Below are 11,176 nucleotides of genomic sequence, written 5' to 3'. Positions count from 1 at the left end.
CTCTAAGACTTTATCGATCCTACCTTTCTCTTCCTTGGAGGCAAATGGTGAACCAGAGTTAATATTGACGGCTTCTGACCTGATACATGTGATGAAAGACGCTACTCGGTACTGCGAGTGTAAATTGAGTGTAAATTCCATGTTTGAAGCCAATTTTTCCAATTATTTTCCAGATCCACAAAAAGATCTAGCCTCAGAAGAACTGGTAAACAGAAGTGAAGATTTGCTGCGGTGTTTGAGACTTAGAACTAATGCGCCGCAGCTGCTATCTGCTTGGGACGTCATATTTGTCTAGGTTCTGTCACCGTGTCTCGGTTTAAAGTCAGCTTAAATTCGACTAAAACACAAGTTAAAAGTTGCTATATGTCTTGCTGAGAATTTGCCACGCCACCATTAGCATTAGCAGCCCGACATATCGGAAAAGACAGGGTAAACAGAACTTTAAAAAAGAGTTGATGGCCTACCATCTCAAAACACATAGTTCTACCAGGTCACGATAGGACTCTTAGAGAGCCTTACTGAGAGACTCAAATAAATGTTATGAGTTTTCTTGTTGTTCTCCAGGCCTTGTACATTAATAGAAAATAGGCACCTTTCATGTGCTTTACTTTTTACGCGAACTAATACAGGTTTAACTGGTAAGTAGTTTTGACCTCTAGAGGCTTCAGTTAAAAACCGGTCACATCGAGAACATTTTTTACGGAACGAGGAGTAACTCGGATGCTATTATCAATTAGTAACCTGTGTACTTAAAATGTGACCAGACTTTGCTTTGATTTGTCACATAGCAGCCTTGAGACTTTGTCATGTTACTGCATTGATGTTTTTTTGTTTATCTTCCGGCCTAAGTAACCAACTTTTCCTTACACATTCAAAATCAAGCTCGATTCAACGAGACAACGAGGCGCCCTTTCCTTAAAATAGCAAAAATTGGCCTCTGGTGGCCATTCACTACCCCCTTTTCCCAACTCGACGGTCTAAAGGGAATCAGGCTGAGAAGTGCTTGAATTAATTACTATATATTAATAATTAATGATTGATCAGATTTTATCAGGGTAAATATTCACCAAGTAATTAAAAATTATATTACTCCTTCATATAAGATAGATTCCAAGCTTAGCTTTTTTTATTCGGAGCTGAAGAGTCATCAAGACTGATGTATCATACATTAATATAAATCTGTGACTGTGGCGACAAAGTCTATATATTTTAATGCCTTAAGTGTCACTAACTGTCCCTGAAATTATGTGTTTATGTACTCTTGCTTCCTTTCGACTTATTGATATTTTAGTTTGTTATTTGGGACATATGAAACAGCTATATAACAAGTTAGTAAAAAAATTATACGCGTCCACTTATTGAAGTTAAGCAACACATGTTCAACTTGGAAACTCATCGCGATGGCTTTAACCTGAAAAACTTCGAACTTCGAATTCCTAGAGAAACTGCATGCCAAATATAAAGAAATGACTACATGATAATAAACAAATTAGATACTTCATAATATTTTGACGCTCCTTCCTGTGCAAGTTAAACACCATAAGTGTCACTAACAAGTACCTATAACCTTCATGCCACAAAGATAAAGAAATAGGTAAATTAAGAAGTGCCCCACTGATTATTGACCTTACCCTGTATCAATTTGTCGCATGGAGTTTAGAGATCGACGCTCTGTTGTGTTCCTTCATTGTATAGATTTCTTTATCTGATTTTCTGGATTTTCTTTAAATGAGCTTTGGCATTCTGTGACTAAGGAAGCTCATCACGGGAAAACTTGTAAAAAGGCGAAACTTAGAAGTGAAGTATTTGACAAGGAAATTGTGTAAAAACAAAAACAAAAAAAACTACGGATAGAGAGGAAATTCTCGTTTAAAGCACTAAATTCAGAGCATACTAACTTTGAAATAGACGTCAGAAGTTTTCTTTGATAATTTATAGAAGGAGAAAATTTTTTAAAGATTTATAAATAGGAATGGCGTGATGTGCTCAGCAAAAGTGAGGAAAGGGATGTAGCACAAGGGTAGGAGGGAAGTGTAGGGGTGTATTTGACTCACACCCCAACCCCATTTTACTTGTCGAGGAAATAAATTCCATGTTCATGAAAATAGAAAATTCATACTTCGTAGCAGATTTCATTTGGAGCCAAGAGAACGCTGCTCGTATCTACTGTTATTTTTTACCAATGCGCGATGGATTTGAGGCGTTCCTTACACACAAATGAAACAGAATCCAAACTTACATCCATCGAAGCTGGGTGTTGCTACTAAAAATGCTTGATGGTAATTTCTTCAACTGGTTGCTGTCCAATAACCTAACAAAAGTAACAGAAAGGGGCTGGTGGGTGTTGAAAATGTCGTATTTTTCTTAATTTTCTGATCTTCTAACAAAGTCACATGTCCAAGAACCGATATCTTTTTTTCAGTTATAGATAAAGAGACCTGAGGTAGCATTACAAATCATAATCTAGCTCAAAACTAATTGACTTGGTTTCTTTTTGTTAGGCACTGAAACAACTGAATGCCTTACATATGCCTTTTCTCCCTTCTTTCATTACCCAGCGATGTAATACACAAGGCTTGTCATTTAGAATAGTCTTCATCATGAGCCAGGCGACATCCATGGCAGGGAGGGGAGGGTAAGATACCGCGAAACAAATTATCTGGATAGTTTTATTTAAGTTTACATACACAGTGTCTTCAACACTAGTGACAACGCCATATTCAAACTTATTGCAAAATGTTAAGGGGTTTTCCACTAACTGAAGCAAGACTCTTACTGAGACTCTTACAAACTTTTCTTATATAGTTATAGTTTACAATCTTTATCCACGTGATGCCACGTGTGGAACCCATGAAGAGTGTGGTGTTAAAGGTTAGAAACCAACATTTTCAGCATATTAATGGAAGCTCAAAAATTATGTCTCAGAAAAAGATTGAATAATGTATGTTACGAGTGACGAAGGACTGTTGTCGGTCGTGGCGGACTGTTGTAGAAAAGAGAGATGGAGAAGTCTTTGTCAGTCACCCAAAGCCAAATGTTTGTCATCTCACCTATTTATCGACCGAACGCCGACAGATCGCAGCACCGTTATTTGTATCGAAATGTCTGTTTCAGTAAAAATTGTTTTGTTTTAGGTGTTGATAAAACTTTCTTCAGTGCTGTCCGGTCATATCTGTTTTGATGTAATCCTACGTGTAGGAAAAACATTTGAACAGCATCACATAAGAGGCCTCATGAGTTTTGAAGATACGCTCGTTTTGTTCCCCAAAATTAAGTCATTTCCTTATATTAGGGCACTGGGAAGCAAAAGTGCGAATAAGCATTAGAAATATTGCATTCTCCAGTGGCTCTAGTAGATCCTGGATGTCGGTTAGTGTCCTTAGAAAGTAAGTCCAGCGATGTTTTAAGCCGAAGGTGGAAGCGGCGTAGCATGTCTTTGGTTGTATCGGAGGGAACTCTGCGAATTGAACTATTTCACTGACCAAATCACACCTTCTCATTGACGAATTCCTCTCATGAGCCGATCGCCGCTCTTTAATGGTGCACGCACGCGCATATAAAAGCTGAGTTAGCATCCCTCTAAAGTAGTTTTCTTTTTGATTTGGAATAACGTTTTTTGACTCTTAACCCTTGGCTCACCTTTGTTATTTTGTTTAGGTTTCGTTCGATAGTTATGGGAAAAAAATACGAGAACATATATTTTTTCATGTTCTACCTGAGGTCCTGAAAAATACCCGCTAACAAACTCTTTGTGCTAAGGTTACGTTTTAAAGTTACGGGCATAGAATAAAAATGAACATATCTATTTCATGTTCTGCATGATACCCTAAAACATACTTGCAAACAGACTCTTTTTGTTTAAGATGCAATGTTTTCTCCTCAGTGCTCCATATTTAATGCCAAGAATAAGTTAATGAGCTTCCCAATAATACATGCAACGAGTAAAATTATCTTCAGTTATGTGGTGTATTCCTTATAATGGCCAGACGACATTGATTGCAGCGGAGGCTAAGGGTTCGTTACCAATAAAAGATAAGAGTGGGATAATTTAAAATAATAACACAAAATATCTCAACAGTTTTATTTGAAATAATGCCCGTAAGACACAGCGACAAAATGACTGCGCATGCTCCATTACTCGTGCCTTTTGAGCGTTTAGGGCTACCATTCTTATTCCTTTGCAAACAAAGCTGACGCTGGTTTTCCACTAAGACAACACACTTTTTCGCCAGGCGTTTGGCCACCGAGGAGGCGATGACGTAAAGAAGCGCTAAAGCCGGTGGCGCACCTAGCGATTTTATTCGCCGATCACGGCGATCGGCGAAAATCGCCAGGTGTGTCAGGTGCGGCAATTGCGATTTTCGCCAATCCCCGCGTATAAAATCGCCGATATCTGGCATGTCAGATGTCGGCGATAAAAGTCGCCGGCATTCGCTAATTCTGCCTGTTCCCGCGATTTTCTCGCCTTTCCTCTGCGAGTCGGCAGTAAAACTAACCAGTTAAGTTGAGCGATATTATCACGTGATTTTTCAAAATGGAGGAAGGCATCGAAAATCGAAGCGAAGAAAAAGAAGTCAATTTGATCACACTGTGGTCAAAAAGCCATGCTCATTTGGTGTAACGTCGAGCGACTACGGTAATCGTCTCAAGAAAGACTCTGCATTTCAATAAATTAATGTCTTTGACCAAATTTTTCCATTGTCTCACTTTTCAGAACGCTTCGTGGAGCGCTTTGGTAGCAGAATTATGGTAGCAGCCAACAATTTTTTTCGCTTCGCTGTCGCCATTTTGTTTGTTACATTGGTTCGCGCAATTTTTTAACGTCACCCGACGGAACCTGGGATGAAGGCTGAAGTACCACATTGTCGCGATCGGCAAAAAAAATCTTCAGGTGTGCCCGCAGCGATCTGTGGCGATGAAATTCGCTGGGATCGGCATATAAAATCGCTAGGTGTGTCGCCGGCCCAAGGTAATAGGTGTTACGAACTTTTAGCCATATTAAGAATGCTCTACTGTGACGAAGACGGAAACTTTCCTGAAAACGGTAGCCTTGTATGTTTTGGTTTGGGTTTATCCCCGCAAAATGAAAACAAACAATGGGAATTTAAAAAATGCCGCCGTTTTGCCTAGATAGTTATACTATGTAAATACTGCCGTTCCCATTCCTTTACGCGCGTAAAATTTCTCGTGTGTTACAAGTATGTACATTCATTTATCCGCTTTGTCTACACCGTATGTTCATTTGAGCATGCGTAAATGAAAAGGCTATGCTTAGGTTTAACAGGTAATTTGGTGTATGCTAGTCAGTATATATACTCTGTGGTTTTAAACTCACGAATGATGGATAGGTGAGGACTTGGCACATTATTTCCTCTTGGTGACGAGTAACGTCAAAGGGAGTGGTCCACACTGGAATGAAGAGACCATGTTGAATATGGCTGGTTTTATATTATCTTTCAAAATATTTGAAATGAAAATACCCGAGGTTGTTTAACCACAAAATCTCCACAAACAATTCTCTTGGGATCAATTTTTTACACCTTTTTAATCCTGTTAATAGCCAGTCAACCCTCACTTATACATAAAGAAAAAACCCTTGAAAGTCTTTACGTGCACTGTCGTGATGAGTGTATATAGGCATTATTACAATTTAAGCCCCAAGCCCTCGGAAAAAAAGACGCTTTAACCCTTTAACTCCCATGAATGACCAAGACAGAATTTCTCTTCAAAATATCCTTACAATATCAAGTACACATGTGATGAGAATAGAGAAAAAGATGATTTAGTAGATTATTAGTCGATCCAATGCCAAATTCTCCGCACTAACATCTTAAGGATTTATGGCAGACAGTAGAGAGAGTTAATGATGAGATCTTGCGAGCGAAAGGAATAAAAACACTTGTAAGCTAGGGATTGTTGATAAGATCTTTCTTACTTCATAAAAAAAATATCTTATGATTGATTATGGGCCGCTTACAAAATCTATCATTGACGGAAAAAGAGCTTTCTCATATTTCAAGGAGACGTCAAATGCGAGAACTTAAACATGGTTTGAATTCTGTTAAACGGTAAATAATATCAGGGTCATTATGTCATTAGTTAAAGTATGATGGTCGTTTCAATTTAATTTTCATCTCCGGAAACTAGCGAACAAAAACGTTTCGCGCCTCAGCCAGCACAAGAGGCTCGCAGAATCTCTGTGTGCTGATAGTATGTGCTGTTAGAGCTCTTCTAGTGCCCCTTGTTGTAACGTCACGGAATCTTCGACTCGGTGTCAAAATTTCGTAGGGTAAATAACGAAATATATTAGCAATGTTAGCAGTCCAAAATATCAGAGGGGACATGGTAAACACAGCTTTGATCAGGTTTCCTGGCCTGCCAGTTTAAACCAAAAGGGTCGACTAGGCCACGTGACCTCACACCACAGGCTTACTATTACATCCATCTTCTCACAGAAAATGGTAAAAAGACACAATTTTAACACTTTTGAAGTAGCTTAAATTAAAAAACTTACTGTGAACCTTTCGTACGAGTAAAGTCAGGCTCCATGTGTTCAATGTTTCCTTTTTTTTAGATTTTGGGTGATCTACAGTCAGCCATTCGATTATACTTATGCATAGTCCTGCAAGTAACTTGATGGCTTTTACAACCGTCGAGATCTAGCGTCTCATGCTTCCACTACTTGGGCCTTACCAGGTGTTGCAGCTTAGGAAAAGCCTAATTTCCCACGGTCACAGCAGAATAAAAGAGCTGCAAGTAGTGTGTCATTTTATTATATTGGAACCGCAATTAAATATCATTGTATCACTAATACCGATGAAGAACAACTGTAACTGCAGTTTAAGCTGTCTCCAGCATAAGTACCGTTATCACAAACACACAACTTTAGCTTACAGAGGATCTTACTTGAAGGCTTAATAATCTTTCGGGACATATAAAACAGCTCTATAAAAATATAAATAACATTCTTTGCAGTGGCCCTCTCATTTCTAAAAAGTTTTAAAGAAATATAGAAAGATACCTCCTAGACCTATAAATCTCTGCGCTGCTGACGCATCTGCTGGTCGCTCCATTTTGACTGTTGCTTCCAATCCATTGTTCGTCATCACATGTCCAATAAATGGCACTTCGTTTCATTTGAATTCGAACCTCTCCTTTTTCAGCTAGATGAATTTTGCTCCACAACACTCCTGTTCTATTATGACTGAAATTTGTGTAGCGGTAGAAAATTGTGCTCTTCTTGCCTACGCAGTAATTGTTCTACATCTCTACGACTTTCCATGGCGGAAAAGGGTAAAGCAGAGTGGATGTCGATGGCTTCTGTCCCGAGACATGTTATCTCCTGGAAGACCTGGCCTAGAAATGGAACAGTTTACGGTTAGATCGCTCCATGGTTAGATCGCTCCAAGTCAGATCGCTCCATACCGAAGTCAGATCGCTCCACTCGAAAGTTAGTTCGCTCCATCAAATAAGTTACTTCGCTCCATACATAAGTTACTTCGCTCCATGAAGAAAACTAACGTGGAAGGTTGATAAAAGACAGAAGGATAAGGGAAAAGAAAAGAAAGAGTATTGTAACGCGACTAAAGACTCGCCATTTTTAACCGGAGTCGAACCCAGTCTCACTCACGGCTGGATTTGACAACTTTTAAAAATGGCGATTCTTTGAAAGCAATATTTATAAATCATATTCATTGTTGGTCATTTCTTTTACTTTATTTGGTGGCTCCTAAAGGAGCCTTTTGTTTGTGATGGTTGTGGTGTCTGCTGCTCTTTAAACAGGACCGTTCAGGAAAGAACAGGCTTTCAGTAGCTGTCTGGCAGACCTCTCGTTGTTGTCATATTGCTCCCAGAGATCGAAGATTTTTGCCTGCAGGTCTCTGTATTTGCGGCGCTGGATCCTTCGTAGTTTTTTCTCTGATATCAAACGGATCTGGATAGCTGTCAGCTGGGCCTCCTGGTGTAGCAGCTTGATCAGGACGTAAAGTGGGAGTTGTGACTTGCCAGCCGCTCGACAGTTGATCCCGTGGTGCCAGCCTTCGAGGTCGTTGTTCGTTCGTACTGCTTGTTTGAAGACTGTCCAGTCGGCAGGGCTCCATGTCGCGTTGCTGATCCAGGTACTGTTGACATACTCGGCGAACTCTGCTAAGGTCGAGGACTCTGCCTGGCGTTGAAGACGCTGAAACTCGGTCAGGATCTCTCCCTCGGGCAGGAACGGAAGTGCCATCATCTTACGGATGTAAGTGTAGGTGCCTCTGTCGTTGTAATAACTGTTTGTCAGCCCAAGCGCCTGAACCTAGCAAAGAAAAATTAAACAGAATATAAGCAAGTGTGCGTTACAGTGTGTTGTGTTGTGTGTTATTAAAACATCATGACATTCCAAAACATTTTAAGTTTTAACTTATTTTAATCCCATAAAAGTTGTATCAGTTAAAGGGCATATATGATTTTAGCAAATTAATGTTCTTATCCGAATTTAATGTTTTGAATTGGAAATCGCAAAATACGGAATTTTTAAAATCGCTAAACTAGTAACATGTCGCTTAAATGTGTTTTCCAAAATTTACGAAAAATCTCTAAATTAAAGTTAGTTATCATCTTACCTTTCTCCACAGAGCTTGCGTCCAGTGGAATGCGCATCCCTGCAGCTTGACATCAGAAAACAGGTTTCTCAGCACGGCCCAAACTGCTTTCTCGAAGTCGAGGGTTATCCGCTTCACTGCAGGCGCTGTTGGAAGTATCTCGAGCAGCTGTTTGAAGACCTTTCGGTAGTCCTTCTTGTTCCTCCCCGACATTACGACGAACAGGAGGGTCACCTGCTTGGCGTGATCATCCTGTTTTACGAAGGCATTCACGGTGAGGAGCTGGGTGAAGGGAGGTCTGCAGAGTTTGAAGGTGCCGTCCACGTACCAGTTCTTTGCTCGGGCGAGGTACTGTAGTTGCTGTTCTGTGGCAAACATCAAGTGGCGACGGCCATGTACTTGAACATCGGCGCGGAAGAAGCCAGCCAGGAGGTGGTCGTGCTTTAACTCGAAGGCTAAGTCTGTTGGGTCTTTTGGCCTCAGGCGTTGGCGGAACCGGTTGGCAGTCCTAGCGATGTATTCAGGTTTGGGTAGACTCGGGCAGGGAGCATCAGTCAGCTCTTGTAGAAGTATCTCCTCGACGATACTCGACGCTGGTCGGAAGATGTTCTCGGCGGCGATCGCTTTGACTTTGGCTGAGATAATGGCTGAGACTGCTGCGCCGACGTCTGCGGGATGGTTGTGTGCGTGTGCTCCGATCTGGAATGAGCCATCGTCGCGCTCTATAAGAGCCGCTCTACATGGGTTCACCTTCAAGAAAACAGAATGAAAAATTATCAGATGACGAAATGATTAAAACTTTGGCTATGTTTTTTTTTTGCTTTTATCTACTAACAATATTTACCTTTCGTCTAATAGTACACTGCCAGTCAACAGCATTTGGTCGCCTTCGCCTGATGTTGTAGCTGTAGCCCCTGCTGTCGACAAGTTTTGGTCTGCCTTTTGACGTGGCGTCAGGAATTAACTTGAAGGTCACGGCGGTGGGAGCGTCATGCTCTTCTACGAGGGCTGGCGGATCGATGATGGAAGACTCGTCGAGCACGGCTGGATCTCGAACTGACTCAGAATCGGAAGAATCAGCGGCCACGGAATCCGGAACTGGCTCGTCAGCAGTAGGCTCGTCGATGTCTGACTCGAGGACGGAGTTGGCGACGAAGTCCACAGGAGTGCTTTCCGCCACGGGGAGGAGGGACTCTGACATACACTCTGCGCAGCGCCAGTCGATAGGTGAATCAGTCTGGACGGCTTCACGATAATCAGCTAAGCTGATTCCAGTTCCACAGACGCGATGTTGCCACCTGTTGCAGCCGTCGCATTGAAGTCCTTGTTGACGCGCTCGGATAAGTTTCTTACAAGAGATACACTTGGAAGACATCGTGGATTAAACTCGTTCTCGAATGGTGATCGTAATCGTAGCTAAATGCTGAATGAATGCTATCAATAAAGTATCCCTTTTATACACAACCGTGGATCAGTGTACCGCGAAATTCTATCACCTCATTGGTTAATGCTAATGATGTTTGTTAACATATTTAGCACTTACAAGCAAGAACAATGAGTAAAAAAAATCACACCTTCCTTGCGCGTAGCACCAATAAACTTTTATTGTTCAGAAAAAGTCACAAGTATAACAAAAGAAAAAAAATCACACCTACCTCGCGCTGTGCGCTAATTAGCTGTTATTGATAAGAATGTCACAAGTTTAAAAACAAGTATGTTTGTGGCGAAGGCGATACTGTTAACTTATGATTAACATGGGACAAGAAAATATCTAAATCGATGACGTGTTTTTCTTACTTAACAATCGATTAAGAACGCACGCGCGCTTAACCTAAGAGCGAAGAAATAAACCTCATGTAAGGAACTCGTAAAGTGTAACCTACTTTATTAAAGATGGCGGATACACACGGGCCAGTATTTTATTCGAATGATCTTTTTAACACATTTAGACCATAACTTTATCATTTATTACACACTGAAACACTTATTTCATCATTTATTACACACTGAAACACTTATTTCATCATTGGTAATTCGCTTTGGTGGGTTCAAGTGAACGAATCGTCGATCACTTTATATTTCAGCAACTTGATCGCAAGCAACATCATCAACTATAAACTACAAAGATCAGAAGTAAGTTAGTTTAGTAGTTTTCTACGTTCATTACACACTGAAACACTTGTTCCAACATCGGTAATTCGACCGATCGCAAGACGCAATAAACAACATCAACTATAAACTATAAAGATCAGAAGTAAGTTAGTGTATTAGGTTTCTACATGGAGCGAAGTAACTTATGTATGGAGCGAAGTAACTTATTTGATGGAGCGAACTAACTTTTGAGTGGAGCGATCTGACTTCGGTATGGAGCGATCTGACTTGGAGCGATCTAACCATGGAGCGATCTAACCGGATACCAATGGAACAGTAGAAGTGAAGATTTGCTGCGGTGTTTGAGGCTTAGAACTGATGCACTACTGCCACTATCTGGATGGAACGTCATATTTTAACTGTCACATTTGTCACCATTTCTCTGTCCAAAGTCAGCTTAAATTCGGCTCAAACACAGTTTTAAGGTGCTTTATGTCTTGCTG

At 40.7% G+C, this 11,176-nt stretch overlaps 1 protein-coding gene across 1 annotated transcript; it reads right to left on the bottom strand.

Annotated features, from left to right (window-relative positions):
* Positions 1-7,730: 7,730 nt before the first annotated feature.
* LOC113679779 (uncharacterized) lies at positions 7,731-10,629 on the bottom strand. Its single transcript, XM_089211777.1, has 3 exons — positions 9,427-10,629; positions 8,604-9,332; positions 7,731-8,296 (listed from the first exon to the last, which is right to left on the bottom strand). The coding sequence occupies exons 1-3, from the start codon at positions 9,955-9,957 to the stop codon at positions 7,775-7,777; spliced, it is 1,782 nt and encodes a 593-aa protein (XP_089067903.1). The 5' UTR covers positions 9,958-10,629; the 3' UTR covers positions 7,731-7,774.
* Between the last annotated feature and the right edge of the window lie 547 nt (positions 10,630-11,176).

This window comes from Pocillopora damicornis, chromosome 1 (genome assembly GCF_964200805.1).
Source record: "Pocillopora damicornis chromosome 1, jaPocDami1.2, whole genome shotgun sequence".
NCBI classification, from domain to species: domain Eukaryota; kingdom Metazoa; phylum Cnidaria; class Anthozoa; order Scleractinia; family Pocilloporidae; genus Pocillopora; species Pocillopora damicornis.
Note: the sequence above shows the minus strand (reverse complement) of the source record. Positions and strands in the feature narration are given on the sequence as shown.